General features: G+C 50.5%; 1 protein-coding gene and 1 long non-coding RNA gene across 5 annotated transcripts in view; both read right to left on the minus strand.

The window, feature by feature from the left end:
* Positions 1-1,205: 1,205 nt before the first annotated feature.
* LOC310835880 lies at positions 1,206-7,334 on the minus strand. The gene is made up of 2 exons (XR_014559755.1): positions 7,060-7,334; positions 1,206-7,028 (listed from the first exon to the last, which is right to left on the minus strand). It is a non-coding gene; the product is annotated as an uncharacterized lncRNA (long non-coding RNA).
* A 2,921-nt stretch (positions 7,335-10,255) lies between these two features.
* NFIC (nuclear factor I C) overlaps positions 10,256-21,096 on the minus strand; it is a 108,200-nt gene continuing 97,359 nt past the window's right edge. For all 4 annotated transcript variants that reach the window (XM_083720513.1, XM_083720515.1, XM_083720514.1 and 1 more), the window contains one exon: positions 10,256-16,099. In XM_083720513.1, coding sequence (XP_083576639.1) covers positions 16,082-16,099 — 18 coding nt within the window. In that variant the 3' untranslated portion in view covers positions 10,256-16,081. The remainder of the gene's footprint in view (positions 16,100-21,096) is intronic.

Genomic DNA, 21,096 nt, shown 5'->3' on the forward strand with positions numbered 1-21,096 from the left:
GCTGCCGCGCCGCCGGAGTACAATTTCTGTTCTTATCCTGAAGCAAAGTTCTTAACCTGAAGCACTATTTCTGGGTTAGCGGAGTCTGTAACCTGAAGCATATGTAACCTGAGGTACCACTGTATAGTCAAAGCTCTGGTTTTCCGAGTAGTGATGTATGGAAGTGAGAGCTGGACCATAAAAAAGGCTGATCGCCGGAGAATGGATGCTTTTGAATTCTGGTGCTGGAGGAGACTTTTGAGAGTCCCATGGACTGCAAGAAGATCAGACCTCTCCATTCGGAAGGAAATCAGCCCTGAGTGCTCCCTGGAAGGACAGATCCTGAAGCTGAGGCTCCAAGACTTTGGCCTCCTCAGGAGAAGACTCCCTGGAAAAGACCCTGATGTTGGGAAAGATGGAGGGTGCAAGGAGAAGGGGGAGATGGAGGACGAGATGGTGGGACAGTGTTCTCGAAGCCGCTTCTGGAGAACCAGAGCAGCGCGCGGAACCGCCCTTTTCCTTACCTATTTATCTACTTGCACTTTGACGTGCTTTCGAACTGCTAGGTTGGCAGGAGTAGGGACCGAGCAACAGGAGCTCACCCCATCATTGCGGGGATTCGAACCGCCGACCTTCTGATCGGCAAGTCCTAGGCTCTGTGGTTTAGACCACAGTGCCACCCGTGTCCCTAACCCCCGTATAGGGAAGCCTTTTAATGTGTATTACTATGTTTTTTATATTTGTCGGAAGCTGCCTCTCAGAGCAGCTGATTTAGTCAGGATCTCCTTTTTCTGTAACTGGAAGCCATGGGTTCGACTCCTACCGTCCGGAGCAGGATAAAACGAGCTCGTTCCACCTTCCACGTGACCTTCCTTCAGATGTTTGAAAACGGCTATCGTATCTCTTTTTTCCCTTTGCCTGACAGGTGGAAATCCAACCGGTGAAGCTTTTAGCCCTTCTTTGCTTTTGAAAGCGAGGGCAAAGCACTAACCCTGTTTGGTCAGCAGATGGAGATAGTGAGCCACAATTGGACCTGTAGGCTTTAACTCTGTAAAAGCTATATATATACACCGTATATACAAAAGATACAAGAGACTTGCTTTGCAATGCAGTATTTCCCCTTTTCTTTTTAGAAGGCTGAAAACCTCAGTTATTTGCATATAATTATTGCATATAATAATGCAAACCTAGAGACTTGCATATACAAAAGACACAAGAGGCTGCGAGAGAGTTGAAAGCATAGCTTATTTAATTTTTATACATTTTTTTCTCATTTTTTGAAACTTTTTTCTTATTTTTTTCACCCTTTTTCTTATTTTTTTCTCATTTTTTTTAAAATTGTCCTTTTGGAATTTTATTTTTTTATTTTCCTTTTGCATAGGGGGTGGGCAGGGGGGGGGGAGAAAGAGAAAAGGAACGAAAACCAGAGCCGGCTTTCGGATAATGGTACATTTAAAATAAAAAAAACAAGGAAGAAAAGTGCATTGGCTAAAACAAAAAAACAGTACGCGTATGACGAATGCTAGAATCAAATATTGTGAAAAGCACTGGAGAAAAGCAAGCCTGTGTGTGCATGTGAGTGAATGGGGAGGCATGGTGAGCCCGGCTGAAATGAGAGAGGGATGAATTGCAGATTGCTGTGTTGGCGGACCGAGATCTGAGTTGCAGCCGATTATTTCGTTCAGTCGGGTACGTCTACGATGTATAGCGACACTCCACACAAACCCCAACCGCCCAACGAACCTTGGGAACTGTAGTTTAGCCGGGCGCCTGGGAACTGTGGGTTGACGATCCCTGCTTGCAGCATGAGAGGGCTGGGCTTGAAAGTTCGTTGTGCTCAGAGTAGACCCCTCGAAGAACGAAAGGATGGGCTTGACACAAAGGGTTCCAGATGCAACTTTCCAACGCATCTACTCTGAGTCGGGTTCTGTGCAACCCACCGTTCCCAGCAGAGAAAGGCCGGCCGCTAAACCAGTTTAAGGCTGCGGTGTAGACGGGATGCCCCTGAGGCCAGATCCATTTCCTCTTTGGCCGGGAAACGGTCTCAGTTCACTCTTCCCGGCGTGGACAACACTGCGAATACGTGTGCTAACTTAGCAAGCAGCAAGCGAGCGAGAGAGAGTAAACTATTATTGCGACATCTGTAAAATATAAACGGTAGAAGTGTGTTTGCGCGTCACCGTCAGGGGAAGAAAACGAACTTCCGGTCAGATATATGGAAAAGAGGGGATCGGGGAAAAGAAAAGATTGAAGGAAATGAGAATCGACGCCGGCTGGATCTTGGCCCGACTCTGAGAAACATTCTTGCCTCGGTTATCCCTCCACCCCACCCCAATGTTCCCTTCCTCTTCCTCCTCCTCCTCTTCCAGACTACGCAGTGACAACAGGGAACATGAACACAAAAGGATAAAACTTCACAAACGGAAAAGTGTGGCTCAAGGTCTTGGGGAAGGCGACCTCCCAGCTGTGCAGTGCTGTCGGAGAAAGCAGTACAGGCCGATAAATTTGTCAAGTCTTGGTTTCCTCTTAGTTTCTCACTCCCCCTATCTTAAATCCAGTCTGCTCGATTCGATTTCGGCATCTGTTTGCTTTAAAAAAACCTGCAGAAAAATCTGCTCCCGTTAATATACAGTGGTACCTCGGTTTACTTAATCTGTTCCAGAAGTCCGTTCTTAAACCGAAACCGTTCTTAAACCAGGCATGCTTTCCCTAATGAGGCCTCCCGCTGCCGGTGCCCTTCCACTGTTTGGATTCCGTTCTTAGACCGAGGTAAAGTTCTCAAACCAAGACACAATTCCTGGTTTTGCGGAGTTTGTAAACCAAATCGTTCCTAAACCAGACTGTTCTTAAACCGAGGTACCCCTGTAGTTGCTTTGTAGGTAATTTTGCCTCAACCATGCATTTTTTACCTTAATAGACAATTGATTGGAATATAGTGCATTATATCTACAGGATTTTCCCGGGATTCCAATGACGGAATTAGTAGCTCAACAACTTGAAATATGGCAACGTTTGCAGGGCGGCGTTTGCAGAACCGCACTGCAAAGTTTGCGGACGCTTGGATTTCGAAGGACCCCAGGATGTTGGGCTGATCGCATTGAAAAGTGAACCAAATTAATTCCCTTCCCAGTCCCTTCGACGGCTGCAAATCACATCCGTGTCAAATCGTTGTTTTATTTGTAGTCAAGGACAGTTAATAACTCTTTCATTTGTATAGGTGCGATTTCTGAGAATGTGTTGCCACCTGCAAGTTTTCCTGAATCAGACCGAACTCATAATAGGGGCGAGTGGGCGTGCCAACCAATTTAGCCCCGCCTACTGGCTCCTCCCCCTAAACCAAGCCCCACCCACTTGATCTACCCCTCGGCCAATCCTGACAGCACTGCATCAGCCAGGAGGGAAGTAGAACAAGGGGGGCCAAATCTCTCCTTCCAGTATTGAATTTGGGCCCCTTTCATACCAGTGTGTGTGGGGATAATAATATAGCAACGCCAAAAATTTACAAGAGCAAAAATTACCCGGGGTAAATAGGTGATTAGGGCTCAAGGAAACACAATCCAGCAGTAAATTTCATAGGCACAGCATAAATTATATTTTTGGTATTCCAGAATGCTGCTGGCTTCTGCTTCCTTGGCGTGAGTATACAGTTATTGTCCTGGCCGTATTATTGTCCGGCGACAGGTTATGGGACCAGAAAACCACAGCGCACGCCACAACCTTGTAGGTTCGAGACAGGACAGGGAAGCCTGTGTGTGTTAGCAGAAAGGGCGATGCCAGGAAAAGCAAACAAACCACGACTGATCCCAATAAAAACCTTATTTCCAAAGGCAACCCCCACAAATAACAACTTCCCCCAAACTCTCAGGGTTCGGGGAAACGGGTGCAGCGATCGACAGAGCGGTTATGCAGCCGCTCCTCCGACTGGTGTCGGAGGGCGAATGTCATGCCCACGCTTAATCCAGTTTCAATCCAGATTTCGACCGCGATGGCGGCGCCTCCCTCCCGCTCCCACGTCTTTCCCCCTCGGCGTCCTTGGCTAAACCGGATTCAGAGTGGTTCCGTCAGAGACGGAAAAGGAGGGTTTCGCGCGCAGGCTGAATCAGTTCGGAAGCGGCTCGTTTTGCAAGAAAGCTGGGAGAAATCTGGGGATAAGGCTCTTCTAGGTCTCTTCTGAAATAAACTCAGGGGGGCAGAAGCTGGGGGTTGTTGCTGGGACAAAGTCTCATCCTACAAGCCGTCGTCAAACGGCAGCTTCCATCAGCTCGCCAATATTTTTTCCGGGGAACGCTTACAGTGTCTCCCCCTGCTACAACACCATCTCAGACCTTTTGAGGACAACGGAAAACCCTAAATCGACTCAAAACCCACCACTTCTTAATTTTCACTCAGGACAACCCCTCTCCCCCACCATCTTGTGTGTGGGGGAGCGCCCCCCACCTCGAATCCACAAATGTGCAAGTTAAAAGAAGCTGGTGTTTTTGTGTGTGTGTGTTTTCCTTTCGAAAACAAAAAGAGAGAGAAGCAGCAATTTAATAAAATTATATTGCAAAAGAAGTTTTCTTTTTCTTTTTTTAAAAATATATAGATATATATACACAGTGCTCCCCACCCCGGCCAAATTGCGAGATTATACTGGCTTTCAAGGAAGGATTGTCAGTTTAGACGTTCATGCCCTTTGCCCCTCTGGCCAGACCCATTTAAAAGAAAGAAAAGGGGGAGAAGGGGGAAAGACCTATCGCTTTAAGGAAATTGCCTTGTCAGGGGCCGGGAAGCGATTTTGTGTGGGAGGGTGGAGACACCCAGGGAGACACGTCGGACGCGAGTTGCCGCGTCACCCAGGTGCCAAGAACGCCCCCTTTCCGGCATAGCACCATAAAGGTAAATACAATATTCTGTACATGATTTCTCTCCCCTCTGCCCCCGCGGGGCCCTTTCAAACAACCGCCCCAAAGTATAAAAAATATGTAGTGCATGAGGAAGGCAGGAGGGCGGCCCCCGAGTGTGTGTGCCTTGCATAGAAGTGGGAGTAGACTTCCTCGCGCAGAGTCCACAGTGCGAATGGCGCTACGGGGAAGTTCTCGCCGCCGACGGGGGCAAAGGGAGCTTGGCGTGTCCCTGGAGGACCAGGGCGAGGGCACCTCTTGTCCCTGCTCTAAGGAACATTCCCCACTGCACGCGAGGAGGCATTCTCTCTTGGGAAAGGGGAGTGCTTCTTCAGAACTGGGCCTTCCTGTGATGGCCTGGGATTCGGACTCGGAGGCTGAACCAGAGGGATTCCAGCCTGCACAGGAGTCCCCGCCTCCAGAACCAGCTGAGCTGGGGCTGGGGCTTGAGCCTGAAGGGTCCTCACACCTGTGCTGGATCCTCAGGTGAGTCTGTTCTGGCTCCTGAGGTGATGGAGGACCCATTGCCTGCAGGTGCTCCACTCTCAGCCCCGTCAGGGGAAGCTGAGGTTACCTCTGGGTCCGGTAACCCTCCAGCCTCTCCTGAGCTGCAGAGGCTCAGGGCAGAGAGGCGGAGGGAACTAAGTTCCCGCAGGAGGACTGCTCGCCTACAGGCCAGGAGAGGCGAGTCACCTGTGGACCGGGGCCGCCCTATGCCTCAGGGCAGATAAAAGTAAGCCAGCCCCATGCGGGAGCAGCATTGTCACTAGCCAGTTCCTGCCTGCACCCTCTCCTGCCGGATCTTCTGACCACGCCCAACTCCCTGCCATGGACCCAGCTTCAGCTTTGACGGACGGCCTCAATACTGCTCCCTCGACCTCGGACCAGACTCAGACCACATCTCACAGAAACCAGCACACTTCCCTTTGTGGCCGGACTCTCACAGCCTCAACCTCCCTAGCCAGATGGCATGGAGGGTGCAATTCAATTCAGGAGCTGTCAGAAGGCCAAAGCACCCCACACACATCTTATGGGGGAGCATGACGGGATGCCCCCCCCAAAACACCCCAGAGTTTCCTTCTCTTCAACCCGCAGCCTCCTTGCTTCCTCGCCTCCCTGATTGTCGGCAGAGCTGCTCCGCCGACGGCAGGTCGCCTGAGGCGAGTCGCAAATCGCCTCCGGGCAACGCCGCTCTTCCTGCACCCCTACAAAGAGACGCCTCTCCGCACACCCCCTAACTTAGTTCCCAATTCCATTTACGGTTCCCGCGGTTTCGACCCTTCCCCCTCCTCCTCTTTAAAAAAAGTTTTCTGCCTTGGAACAATTGCACATCCGTCCTCCTCTCTTAAGAGCGCCTGTTCCCACCCAGGGGTGCCAGAAATAAATCCGTAAGTGCAGCAGCTGCGGCGGAGTTGCATAGATGCGATCGCTGCATGACTCTTTATCTCTGGGTTGCGTCTGTGATTTTTATTTGTGTTCGCGGAAATGTGCCCAAACGCCTCATTATTATTTTTAAAAGGCGGGGAGAATCTCAGCGCAAACCACCTCAAATTTCCCCCTCTTTGGCCAGTTCAGGAGGTAGGGCTGTTCAGGATTAGAGGCTCTGTTTTCTGGGTTTCAGCTGAGGGGCAGAGTGCCTGCAGAAGATTACGGGTTTGATTCCCGATGGCAGCTCCCAGCAGGGCTGGGAAAAGCTTTCCAAAATACTGGAGAGCTGCTGCAAGCCAGTGTAGGCTGCCCAGGGGGCCCAACTCAGTATAAAGTAGCTTTCTACTTAAACCAACCCTTCACCCAGGACAATGAGGACTAGAATATTGCATTGTTTTTAGGAGAAGCCTATAGCTTTGCATGCAAAAGGTTGCATGTTCAATCCCTGGCAATCTCCAGCTGTATTTACATTTTGCCTCTAGTTTCTTTTGGGGGTAGCGGCCGAGCAGGAAACACCGAGGGAAAGGTTAAAGGCCATGGCCTGCCAGGAAAGGGTCAAATCCTCACCTCTGCGAAGCTTCCGCGTTTATGCCTGAGCCTCTGCTCTGTGGAGAAACTCCCATTTGCCGCCTGTAGATTTGTGGCAAAGGATGGAAGGACTCCACTGGCCCCAACAGTCCCCCCGCAGGCAGTATGGCCTAATGGTCAGGGAAGACGCGAGCTGCAGTTCAGAGACATCTGGGCGGCCACAAGTCCCCGCAAGCGACACAAAGCTGTCCTTTCTGGGGCTGCGAGTGCGAATCATGTAGATCAGTGGGAGGTTGGGGGGCAGGATGTTCCGTCTCCAGCGGCGCTGCCTTGGGAGACGAAGTCGAAGCACCCTGCCCCACAGATCTGGGATGGGTGCCTGGCCTGTGGTCATTAAATAAGGTGCTTTCATTTATTTTATTTTAGATCCCTCTTCCATCAGTTGCTGGTCGATAAACCAGCAGACCAAAATTAAGTGCTTGATAATAATAATAATAATAAGAAGAAGAAGAAGAAGAAGAAGAGGAAGAGGAAGAGGAAGAAGAAGAAGAAGAAGAAGGTGGTGAAGGTGATTTTTTAAAAGCATTTTTGGGTGGGTGTAGATGGATCCAGTACAATTACAGAATCAGAGTTAGAATCCGGGGTGCCAACTTGAATAAAATATTGGGGAAGGGCAAGAAAGTATAACCGATCGCACAACCGATCACAAGCCACAACATTTGAACGGCGATGCCCATCAGCTTTTGGGGAGAGGTAGTCCCCTCAAACAGTTTATTGGGGACTCCGAAGGGACCTCGGCCCCTAGGAGTTGGCTCCTACAAGTAGAAGGGGCCTCTGCAATGCCAGAATCTCAACATGTGGTCTCCCATCCAGTTTGAAACCACACCAGACCCTGCTTAGCTTTGCAAACATGCTGGCTGCCTATCTTGCCTACAGAATACATTCTTAACCTGAAAATGCATTGACGTCATCAACGTGGCTAATAAATTCTCTTACCTTGACAACGTCAGGGTTTTTAAAACGGCGTTTCCACCCTACATCTATTGCTCCCTGGCAAGGAAGGACCTGTTAACCTCATTTCCCTGTCTTTCTAATTTTCCCCCACTCTTAGATTCAGTTTTCTGCAGCAATTCGCCAAAAATAAAGCCCTCGCGAAAATTCGCCAGCATTTCCCATGTAAATTTCTCCCAACGAACACATTTTGCACATGCGGTTTTTGACTGTCGCGCACATTTTCGCAAGCCATTCCCCTCCTTGTTTAATGCATTTTTTTTTTTGCAAATGTTCTTTGGCCGAAGAACTGCCTTGCAAAATTCAGATCGATGCAAATTTCAAAAAGCGGGTGTGTTTCGGTTTTCCTTCGGGGAGGGCGAATGTGATAGCTGTGCAGTTAAATGCGAACTGAACCAATTTTTTTATCCATCCCTTGGATTCAACAGCGTGCCAATTTTCATGGGTGTAAATAGGTATCTACTGCAGAGCTAAATTGGAGCTAAATTTGTTAAGTGGGCGAGGCTACCGACATGTCAATCACCTGGTCACATGATGAGTCCAGGCAGGTCTAATTCGACCCACAGGTCCTGGACTGCGTTCCTTCCAGAATTCTTTAATTTCTTGGGGTCTCCAAACAAGGAAGGGTGCTCTGAGCTTTTGCAGCCTGAGTAGGTAGTATTCTGAGATGTTGGGAAAGACCTCACTGCTCAGAGCTTTCCCAGAAGCCAGCTGCCGTGAAAATTTCCTCTCCCCCCCCTTTTTATAAAGCGTTCAAACTGCAGTCACCATCCCACCTGCTCAACTGAACGAAAGCAAGTGGAATTGCAGAAAGCCGACGAGTTAAAAAAGGACGAACTTTTCTCGCGCCCGACGCCCCACACTCACCAAGTTCCTTTTTTAAGATGGGGGAAATGTCCCATTTTGTGGGGACGACGGTGGGGCGGGCAATATAGGATGGAAGGATTCTAGCATCGGGGAAAAACAGAGTTGGAATCTCGGAGAAGACCCATTGGATTTAATGGACGCAAATCAGCCACAACCACACATCTCCATAGGCCTGCTGGGATGGTGATTTCCTTGGTTATAACTTTTAGGTTCAAATGTGTCTATCGAGTGGGATTCTGCCACTGTTCATTAATGCCCCCTGCTGCACCCCCCCAAACCCCCCTGCCTTTCCCACAGGGAGGTAGCAACAGATATGGCTATCTCTGATTCCCTACCTTTGATATCAACTTTTCAAAACAAAACCCACCTTAAAAAAACCATGCCCTTGGCTGTTTAGTTTCAGGGTGTGCAAAGCAGTCGTCAGAGGAGTCTACTGTTCTCTCTCTGCATGAGTCACTAAACCAGACACAGCTCATCCTTAGGAAAGAATTCAATTCTGCCAAGCCTGGGCTCTGAATGGATGACATCGCCTCACTCCCACCAAGGACAGGCCAGTTGAGAGCAGGGCTGGGGCCTGATCCAGCACGTCCCTCTTGCGTTCTCACCAGCCCAAAACAGTATTGCAGGCACAGACCAACCCCGCCGACAAGGGACTGGAAGACAGCCAAGCGGGCAGAGATTCACTCAGAGGGGCGGCAAGCGCCTTTCTGCTTTCAAACGCTGGAGGAGTTAGCTGGCCCACTTGCAACCCAGAGCATGCAAAGACCTTTCTGTTGAAACAAACAACACCCCCCAAAAAACCTAGAACCTCACGGTATTTGCCCGCACCTCGCCCCACTTCGAAACATGCGCACACCTACGTCTGACCCTCCCTCAATCTACTCCAGAGACCAAATGCCGAATGCAAGGGGAAATAGAAAGTTGGGGCTGGAATAAGGGCATTCCTTGCAAGCGGGGGCGAGAGGACACCCCCCCAAAAAAAACCCCAACTAGACCTTCTCTGCCATGCTTGCCAACTTTGATCTATTAGAAAGAAGTCGTCAAGATTTGCAAAATTCAAGCCTAGCCCAACTCATCCAACAGGCAGGGCGATCTAATTTCGTTGCCGCTGATAATTAAGAGATTACCTACAGAGGGGTGCCGCATATTGGGGAAAAAACCCTCCCCATTTTTTCATTTGCGTTCGTAACTGGAAGACGTGGAACCGCAGCCAGGGCGGAAATCGCTTCTGCCGCCCCATGTTGGCACTGACGGGCGGGTGGCGGCGCAGGATTCAAATTCTCATTGTCCGTCTCTCGGGGGTGGTGGAGGGGTGATGTCTACAGTTTTAGAACACCAGCTTCTCTCCCCCCCCCCAAAAAAACACACCCACCGGGTATTTTTGAAGGTGGTTTTTTTGCAACAGTGATGGTGAAGCAGAACCTCCAGCGGCCCAAGCAATCTATCTGAAAAGATAATGGAGACGAACAGCAAGAGACGGGCTGGTCCCGCTTTTGGGGGGCCCGGGGGGGCAAATCTGGGGCGATCATGTTGCAAATGCTGTTGACAAGTTTTTGGGGGGATTGCTACAGGCCAGCGATCCCCGAAGCTCGTAGTTCCCCGTTGGAGGGCAGTGAGATTCTGGAGGGTGGCAAGGGGGCAGTTGTGGGGCACCGAAAAACCAATACAGTGGACGCTCGGGTTGAGAACGTGATCCGTGCGGGATGGACTTTCGCAACCCGCAGCGACACGTCTGCACGGGTTGCGATTCGGCGCTTCTGCGCATGTGCAAAGAGAGATTTAGCGCTTCTGCGCATGCGCGGCCGCCGAAACCCAGAAGTAACCCGTTCCAGTACTTCCAGGTTTTGGCAGCTCCATAAACCGAAAAAAACACAACCTGAAGGATCTGGAACCCAAGGTATGACTGTACTGTTCATTCGCTTTGCTGAGTTAATTAAACTAAATAGTTTCGATCGGATTTGGCGTAAGTGTGGAATTAACGGCGGCCGTTTTGAATTTTACTCTGTTGTTACGCTCCTGCAAACCTCTTATTTTTATAGGGCGGGCACTGGAGATGAGCTTATTATGGGATGAAAGGGGCGGCCTCCTGGAAAAAGTTTGGTCTAGACAGACCCTGGGTCTCATCCGGGCACAGAGACCCCCAACTTTCTTTCGGAGAAATGACAAGAGCTGTTAAGACAGGGGAACCTGCCTCAGAAAGGGCTCTTCCTCCTTGTAGGGTTTGTTAATCGAAGTTGCATGGCCTGGAAAGTTTTTGACGTTTTATAGTGTTTTTAATATTTTGTTTCAAGCCGGCCGCAGGGGCTGGGGCAACCCGGCCAGATGGAGGAGCGTGCAAATAATAAAAAATATTATTATTACTATTACTATTATTATTATTATTAGCTGCGATCCCTGCCTTGCAGGGGGCTGGAATACAGGACCTTTGAGGTCCCCTTTCCAACTGTACAATACTATGATTTGTTGAGGCCGAGCCAGTGCAAACAGGACTTAAGGGGAAACAGCTAACAGCCTCTCATGTCTTGGGGTTCCTTTGCCTTTTTTAAAGACACGCTGGACTCTGACTTGGTGATGACTCCCAGCACAAAGGTGCTTTAACCACCTCTGAGAAATCAATCGCTTTGAAATGTGTGACGGACCCCCCCCCCCGCCAAAAAAACGGACTGCTGGCAATCAAAGGAGTCCCAGCATAGCTCTGTACATGCTACAAGCGCCCAAAGCGAGCTCCGCCGGCAGACCGCGAGACGTCGAATCTCGGGGTTGTGGATTCGAGTTCTGCACTACGGTGGGCTGGGCTGGATGACCTCGTGGGGTCCCTTTTGACTCAATGATCCCAGGAGTTAAGAGGGGACTGTGTGGCCCGCGAGGGCCGAAAACGGTTCGAGAGCGGTCCCGATTCACCTGCTTGTCGACGCCATAGGCGAGGCGGGTTGCGGGAATGGCACAAAACCGCCCAACCTGTTGAGTCGAAGAGGTGGGGTTGGGCGCGCGTGACCCTCTCTGGCCCTCTCCTTCCATCCAGGGGCATTTATGGGGTGGGGTAAGCCTCTATAGGGACAAAGGAGCGTGTGCGTTTGTGCGCGGGAGAAGAGGGACCCGCGCCAATTCAAATCCGTGCGAGCGAAACACGCCCCACCTTTTTGCACAAGCCCAGAACACCGAACCCCCCAAAGCCATCTCGGCCACCCGGCAGCCACTTTCAGAAACTTCAGGATCAACACAAAAAGAATTAAAAAAACAACTGAAAACCCTCACTTCACTTCCTCCATTGCAATTTGCCCTCGCGCGACCCCGTCCGTAATGCTGATTTTATTTTTTTAAAAAAGGCAATAATTCTCTCCCCCCACCCACCCTGCATACCTCCCCCTACCCCATACACGCATTAAAAGCATGCAAACAGATCTGTGCATTAAATCTCATTAAAGTTAATACATTTTTCTTTTCTGTAGAAGGCAAGGCACATTATGTGGTATAAAACATCTTTCTCTCGTTTTTTTTTTCTTTTTTTCATTTTTTTCTCTCGTGCAAATTCGGGCGGGGAGGGGGGGCGAGGCGGGGCGGGGAGGGAGCGGTGGGTTTCTTCTCCCACCCCCCATTTTGTTCCTCATCGTAGAGGCGGAGCCAAGTTGGGGGGAGGCGAGAAGGGGGCGGGGCTTATGTATTCTTGCCATGCACACATTCTCAGCCAGCTGATTGGTTGAGCTAGGTCACATGAGTTCCTGTTCTGAAAGCACCATGCAGTCTATAGTGGCAAAGGGTTTTAAAAAATCTCTCTCGGTTCCTTCCGGAAACGCCTCCACCAATTGCAAATATACGCTTTATGATTTCTGTTTTAAAAAATAATAACGACTCCCATGGGAAGGTAACCAGCTTTGTGGTTTAATTTCAGCTTGGAAAAAGCCCATGGTTTTTTGTGGGGGTTTTTCCGGGGGGACGGGACGGGGTTGTGGGGCGTTCTTACCCACTACTGGCTAAACCTGGCATCAACATTTCTCGTTATATAAAGGTGCAGAAATGTAAACAAGAGTCGCTGGGAACTGCCCGCCCTTTCCGCAAAATGCTGCCCATTGGAGGGGAGGGCCTTGGGGTTACCTAGCAAGGTGTCTCCCACTCCCCCCCCCCTTGGCCTCGGAGGAGGGAGTGGAGGGGTCAGGTGGGTTTTTGCATATGCAAACGCAAGCCCCAGGTGGGCGGAGAAGCCACAGCCCCTGAGGATAAGTTGCGAGCGTCGTTGTTGGAAGAATCATTCAGAGGGGCGACAGGCACCGCGGCCCCAATCTGTCAGGCCACAAAGCTGGGCTGAAGACAGAAGACCCCTGGGAATAAGGGAAAGTCCTTCTGGGATTCGCACGAGACCAGGTCAAAGGTCCCCCCAAACCGCTGCTGTTTCGTCCGAAGGAGCTGCGCCGGAGAAGTCCGTGCCTTTTCTCAAAAACTCACAACTCTTCTTCTTTTTGTACATCTGAAGGCTCAGAGACTCCTGGGTGAAGGAGATCGGGCGCGCCACAAACCAGTTTGGGCTCAGCGGTTAAAAAACAGAAACCCCAAACATATAAAATCCAGCACCCCTCACATCTCAGATCTTTAAGCTAGGAGACGGGAACAGATTCGAGACTTCTGGGGGTTTAAAAACCAGCCTGGTGTGTATGTTGGAGAGAAACTCACCCAAGGATAGATTTCATCTCTGGGGCTGGCGGTGGAAAGCTGCAACAGATTCTGGATCAAAATGTCATCTGGGTTCTTCCTGGCACATCTAGAGAGCAAAAACACCCAGCTCTTTTGTACCACTTGGACAACCGCCATGGCTTCTAACCCCAACGAAAGCCGGAAACTATAGTTTGGAGGCAGGGAGAATGCAGCCTTGCAGATGTTCCCAAACTCCCAGCGACTAGGGACCACGGTTCACGGCTTCCAAAACTTCCTTCTCCTTTCTCGGCGCGCCATGTGGTCTTTCCAACAGGTCTGCTTGGACGGATCGCTGCTGGATGAGGGCTGCAATGTCCTCTGCACCTCACACGTCCCTCCTTGAAGAATCGATCGCTTTCGAACACAGAGAGGGAAACTCTCCGGGGTCGTTTCGAAGGATCTCCGCTTTTGCTGAAGAGAAGGGACCCGTCTGAAGCGAAGGCGGTGCTCCCCAGACTTTGCAGAAAACTCTGGCATCGGCAGCACCACACGGACTCTTGCACAGCCCTCTGTCGTGGATGCTTCCGTTGCGATGTCTGCGTTGCAGCGGATTGGACTCAGAGACCCTGGGAAAAGGGGGCGACCCGCTCCTAGCTATGCAATTCTACGGTTCTGCGAACGACGGGAGGAGATCAGGTCCGTGGTGTTTTAAAGCTTTGGTGTTCGCTAGGAAAAGAGGGTGGTGGTTGGGGCGTGAGGCGTTATTGAAATGATGCTCTCTCGGAGCACTACAAGTTCAGCTCGGCCCGGATCGGGCCCTGCGCCCGCGGTTGTCGCCGCTTTCTCCGTAACCCGGCAAGGAGGACTGGCGCGTTAAAATGTAGGCACTTGTACCAGTCAGAGATGGCTTCTGGGCTCCACCGTCTGGGGCTTGCGGGGGGGGGGGGCAGGAGTGGGGAGGAAAAGGATAAATCGAGTCCTAGAGGGAGGGGGCAACTGTGGGATATGGTATCGCCTCCCCACCCGTCTGCTGGATTTAGCTATTTTGTCCTGAAAGACTCGCTCTGATAAGGCCCCGTTCTGTGCCTCCCTGGTGGTCTCCTCTTGACAGCTCCCCCCTCAAAGGATAACAAAAAAGCACTACGGGGAGACGGCCTTCTTCGCCTCGTCCCCCCCTCCCGTGAACTCCCCCTCCCGCCCCCACCTTCCTTTCTCCTTTTCAAAGTGCATTTCCTACAACAATAATAATGTGCAATCCGTATTAGCAGTCCCATCCCCGGCCTTGCCGCCACACACGCCACCCCCCCGACATAGCTGGTTTAACTATAACATGCATAGCTCTTTGTACACAAGGGCCGTTTTGCAGGGAGAACGGTGAGGGGGGAGGCCACCAGCTTGCTCACAGCCCCCCGCAAGCCCCCTTCGCCCTCCCAACCGCGGACGCAGTCCTCAAATGTACGCAAACCCGCCGGAACGTTACCTTTCCCAAACCTCACTCCTAAGGGGTTTTGCCGGGCGGGTGGGCAAAGGTGGAGGCAAGAGGGGAGACGCGGACCCCCACCCCGGCCACAAACCCGCTCCCCGTAAAGAGAGCAGGCGGGCAATTCTCTGTGCTGGCCGGGCAGGGAACCCATTCTCTCGGCCTCGCGTCCAACTTTAAGGCAAGGGTTCGAGACAGAGCTCTGGTACCGTGCGGGAAAATGGGGTGGGGGTGCTGTTTAAACACAGCGTACGGCCATATCCAACCCCCTGCCCGGCGTTGGAAGAAGACTTGCCGCACCAACCCTCCAAGTTTCCAAAGGGTTGTGGGGTTTTTTGCACGTGCGGCATTTCGGGTCTACCCCCCCAACAGACAGCCCCTTTTGCCAGACCAACCCTGTCTTTTGCGCCCCCTCCCCGCCCGTCCCACCCCCTTTCCAGAAGATGGCATCTTTCGAACTCGCTTTTACGCGCATCCCGCTTGCTGGACGGAAAGAGAGCAGTTGTGGAATCGCGCTCCGTTCTTCCTCCGCAGAAGAAATCTTGCCAACACCCTGTCATGCGGTGGGTGCCGCGGGCGGAACACCCCCCCACGGGGAAGCAAAGCGCAGGTTATTTTGTAGGGGGGGAGGGAGGGTTGGGGGCCACAGACGCAGCAGAAAAGGTGTCCAGCTTTTCTCCCTCGCGGGAGGAGTTTGCTACCTCCACCGTCTTGATGCACCGCGGCGCTCCGTCGTGCGCGGCGCTCCATCGTCTTCTCTGGAGAACGAAGGCGTTGTACAAAAGGGGAGCGGAGTGGGGGGGTGGGAAGGTGCTGGAGGGGGTGGCAGCAGGCCAGGAATTACGCCCCCCCTTTCTCTAGTCTCTCTCTTTTCCACCCCTCACTCCCAAGGGGAGAAAAAAGATCAGGAACATTTTGCATATAACATCCCTTTTGAGAACGGAACCGGCAGGGTGGCCGTGAGGCGCGATACGTCCTCTATCCAGAGTAGTGTTTGTTTCTGGCCCCCCAAGACTTGTCAGACGGGGTTGTGGGCTGGGCAGGCGAGTCTTCGCTCCGTTCATTTTTTTTAAACATTTTGCAAAAGTTTGGACCTTCTTCCCGCGGCGCCAAGGACTCCCGAAGCCAAGTCCGCCGTCGCCCCTCTCTCCGCGCTGCCATCAAGGTCTTGAACCGGGGGTCGGGAGTGGGGGTGAATCGTTCTCCTCGGAGGAAGCCCAAAGCCCGGAAGGGGGGGTGAGGGGGGTGAGGAAGATGAAGGTCCAAATGAAAGCTGCGGTTAACCTAAATACCAGGACTGGAGGACAAGAGGTGAGAGAAAGAGAAAGGGGAAAGAAGAGAACATTATTTCCCCCCCAAAAAAACCACATTATTTTTTATTGCTTTTCAACATTTATCACAAATATAATCTAACAAAAGTGCTAGCCAGATACTTTGGGGGCCGTCTGCAAAGTAAGGTTTGCCTATTAAAGGTAAAGGGACCCCCGAACATTAGGTCTAGTCGTGGCCGACTCTGGGGTTGTGGCGCTCATCTCACTTTATTGGCTGAGGGAGCCGGCGTACAGCTTCCAGGTCATGTGGCCAGCATGACTAAGCTGCTTCTGGCAAACCAGAGCAGCGCACAAAAATACCGTTTACCTTCCCGCCAGAGCGGTACCTATTTATCTACTTGCACTTTGACGTGCTTTCGAACTGCTAGGTTGGCATGAGCAGGGACTGAGCAACGGGAGCTCACCCCGTCATTGCGGGGATTCGAACTGCTGACCTTCTGATCAGCAAGCCCCAGGCTCTGTGGTTTAACCCACAGCGCCACCCATGTCCCCCATGCAGTAACTCAGGGTTTTCCAAATGTGGGTCTCCAGCAGTTTTAGGACTACAGTTCCCATCATCCCTGACCACTGGTCCCGCTAGCTAGGGTTGATGGGAGTTGTAGTCCAAAAACAGCTGGAGACCCAAGTTTGGGAAATTCTGCAGTAACCAAACTCATGATAAGTTGCTGGGTTGTAAAGGTAAAGGGACCCCTGAGCATTAGGTCCAGTCGTGACCGACTCTGGGATTACGGCGCTCATCTTGCTTTATTGGCCGAGGGAGCCGAAGTACAGCTTCCGGGTCATGTGGCCAGCAGGACTAAGCCACTTCTGGCGACCAGAGCAGCGCATGGAAACGCCGTTTCCCTTCCCGCCGGAGCAGTACCTATTTATCTACTTGCACTTTGACGTGCTTTCGAACTGCTAGGTGGGCAGGAGCAGGGACCGAGCAACGGGAGGTCACCCCGTCATTGCGGGGATTCGAACCGCCGACCTTCTGACCGGCAAGCCCTAGGCTCTGTGGTTTAACCCACAGCGCCACCCGCATGTAGTTTTTGCAAATAGCCAGCAGGTGGCAGCACAGCCTTATTGACTCTGTTTCTAGCTAGAGCTATTCCAGACATAGAATTATAGTTTGCAAAGAGATATTGGGGATCATTCTGGTTCAGCCCCCTGCAATGCAGGAATAAGCGGCTGGGTTTTTGCCAAAAGAACCAGGAAAGGACCATCACTATTTCTGTTGGAGAATTCCCCCGAAAGCCTCCACAATTTCATTTCCCCGAAAAAACTCAAGAACCAGCCATGGGTGATCACTCTGGGTGTGTTTGCAATGGAAAGAAGCAGGTGCAGAAATTTAGCACTGAGCCTATTGTCTGCTTTCCCCAGAAACTCAGCATTTTTAAATTTTATTTTTAAGTCAAGTCGCTAGTCCTCAATATATTCCCCAGTGGCAGTGATGGGGGTTCCACCACCACCAAATTACATCTCTACAGGTTGCAGCATTCGCTTTCCTGAGAATTTCAGCTTAAATAACCCATTTCTTTGGGGATTATGGACAATTTTTTGGGGGGGAGGCCCCATTGGCGAAAGCGCGCCTTGGGTTACAACCTTTTTTGGTTTGCAAACGGACCTCCAGAATGGATTATGGTTGTAAACCAAGGTAAGGTAAAGGTAAAGGGACTCCTGACCATTAGGTCCAGTCGTCACCGACTCTGGGGTTGCGGCGCTCATCTCGCTTTATTGGCCGAGGGATCCGGCGTCCAGCTTGCGGGTCATGTGGCCAGCAGGACTAAGCCGCTTCTGGCGAACCAGAGCAGCGCACGGAAATGCCGTTTACCTTCCCGCCGGAGTGGTACCTATTTATCTACTTGCACTTTGACGTGCTTTCGAACTGCTAGGTTGGCAGGAGCAGGGACCGAACAACGGGAGCTCACCCCGTCATTGCGGGGATTCGAACCACCGACCTTCTGATCAGCAAGTCCTAGGCTCTGTGATTTAACCCACAGCACCACCACTGTAAAATAAAAGCTGTGAACCAGTGCTGAATTTAAGTACAAGCTAAACAAGCTACAGCTTAGGGCCCCAAAAAATGAGCCACAAAAAAGTTTAAAGGGGAAAAAACTGGATGTACATTTCCAAAATATAAGATAAAAAGTACATAAAATAAAACCTACATGCAGCAACAGTGTTTTGTGTTGTGTAGGCTCCTGTGATGTAAGTCCCGGGCCCCGCCTACTAGCCTGCTCCCTAAAATATCACTGGTTTGCTCCTTTCTATATATAGGGTGCCTACATTCTGCATGGACTGGTCACACGGCCACATGTGCAAATGGCTTGAGATACCTATTAGGTCCATCAATTAAAGGTAAAGGTAAAGGGACCCCTGACCGTTAGGTCCAGTCGTGGCCCACTCTGGGGTTGCGGCGCTCATCTCGCTTTATTGGCCAAGGGAGCCGGCGTGCAGCTTCCAGGTCATGTGGCCAGCAGGACTGAGCCGCTTCTGGCGAACCAGAGCAGCGCACGGAAACACCGTTTACCATAATCCATCAATTACCATATAGTATTTATTCAACACAAAAAACAGCGGCCATTTGTTGTTGGCAAAGGACAGCTGGACATAGGCAGATGCAAGTGATAGACTATATGGAATTGGCGGAAATGACTGGCAGAATCCGAGACCTGGGAGAAGAGTCGGTGGAAGAGGACTGGAAGAAGTTCAAAGAATATCTCCAAAAACATTGTAAAATGTTTGAATGTTAAAATGATGTTGGATCTAAAGATAATATGGCATCAGTGACATAGTAAAAAGAAATATGCAAAAATGTTTTAAGAAAAAAGGGTAAGACCAGAGTAAAATTATGTCGAAACTAAACAAATGATATAAGGGATTAAGCTATAAAGAACATGTAAAAATGGATTTAAAAAGAAAGGGAAACCGAAGACATAATAGGTTGAAATATATAATATTAAATAAGATTGGAAAGAGGGTAAGGAATTGCTGAATTTGATTGTGTAAAGGGGAACGCAGAAAAGGGAGATGTGAGGAAGTCAGGAAAGAGGGTTATGAAGATGGTTAGTAAAAAAATGGATTTTTATGGTTTTTTTTCTTCTTCTTTACTTTCTTGTTTGTTTTTTCTGTTATGCCTTTTATTGTGTTTAAATGTTTATGTGGAATATTTGTTTCATTATGTAAAATCTTAATAAATATTTCTTTAAAAAAAAAAAGGACAGCTGGACATAGAAAGGGCCCCAAGACCTTTCAGGAGCTGAGGGCCTCATCCAGCCCTGGCTTTGCAGGGGGTTGGCATGGATGACCCCTGGGGTTCCCTTATCGCTTTACGCTTCCACGAACTGCAAGCCATCTTGGCTGGAGGTGTTTGTGCGTGGAGAGAGAGGCTGCGCCATAATTCCTACTGCGTCTAACAAGCTTTTTTCCCCTCCCCTCCTTTTTTTTTTTTTTTTGCAGATTCAGCAGATCTCGGCTGGCGAAAGCAATTTCCCCTCCGCGCTCGTCCTCTCCTAGCCAGCCACCCGCAGTCTCCGCACTGCCTCTCCTCTGCAGTCAATTCCCCCCGCACCCCCCCAAAAAAACCACACCCGCAGACCCATATATGCTCTCTGGGACATTGCAACTGCGGCACGGAGAAGCGTGCGCGAAAAGAGAGAATTGTGGGCCGACCGAGTGGATCTGACCCCCGTCTCCCTGCCTGACGAAAGCAGAAGATTTTGCAGAGGGAGAAAAAGGTCACACAGATCGCTTCTTCGTTCACCCGACCAAACACGTGTCAAATCTTTTATTTCCCTTCCCTTTTATGAAGATCACCCGCTCTGAGACCCCACAGCTAATTCTCCCCTGGCCTCCTCGCTGGCCCAAGTAGGACCAATTCAGCCAGCTAGCCCTGGGGATCATCTAATGCTTATTAGATGGATTTTCCCCTAAATTGATTCCCGAGCTTTGAATTTTATCGTTATTCATGTTTTTATGCTTTTACAATTGTTTTAAATTTGTTGTGAGCCTGGTGTTTGAACCGGGAATCCTAGAATCCTAGAGTTGTTAGAGACCACAAGGGCCATCGAGTCCAACCCCCTGCCAAGCAGGAAACACCATCAGAGCACTCCTGACATATGGTTGTCAAGCCTCTGCTTCAAGACCTCCAAAGAAGGAGACTCCACCACACTCCTTGGCAGCAGCAAATTCCACTGTCGAACAGCTCTTACTGTCAGGAAGTTCTTCCTAATGAAGGGCGGGGTATAAATAAAAATCTATTATTATTATTAATTATTATTATTATTAATTGAGGGGAAAGCACACACGCAAAATGTGTCTGTTTGCGAAACGGGATTTCAAAAAGGCATTCATCTTGCTGCCTTTTTCTCCCTTTCGATGTCTCAGAATCGCAAGTTAGCTATCTGGCCTGAATCAAAGGGACCCTCAGGGGTCACCCATCCCAACCCCATTTGCAATGCAGGAATCTCAGCTAAAGCATCCCTGACAGAGGGCCATTCGAACTCTGCTTAAAGATCTCCAAGGAAGTCTTCCATCCCACGGCCGAATAGCTCGCACTGCCAGAAAGTTTCCCCTGATAATTTCGTTGGAATTTCCTTCGGTGGCAAAGGGGTGGAAGGAACAAGAAGCCACAACAATAATCTGGATGGGCATAACAAACTACAAGAATTTGCTGAAATGGAGCGGTTGACAAATAGCTATATCAGGCATAGGCAAACTCCGGCCCTCCAGATGTTTGGGACTACAACTCCCATCACCCCTAGCTAACAGGACTAGGGGTCAGGGATGATGGGAATTGTAGTCCCAAACACCTGGAGGGCCGGAGTTTGCCTATGCCTGAGCTATATAATCCCTAGTGTAGTAAGATTAGACCTTTGGAGTAGGCATTTAAAAAAGAAAGTTTTTTAATGAACTGCCCTAAAGGTAAAGGGACCCCTGACCATGAGGTCCAGTCGTGGCCGACTCTGGGGTTGCGGCACTC

The sequence above is a fragment of the Podarcis gaigeae genome (genome assembly GCF_964106915.1).
Source record: "Podarcis gaigeae genome assembly, chromosome: 18".
Classification (NCBI taxonomy): Eukaryota; Metazoa; Chordata; class Lepidosauria; order Squamata; family Lacertidae; genus Podarcis; species Podarcis gaigeae.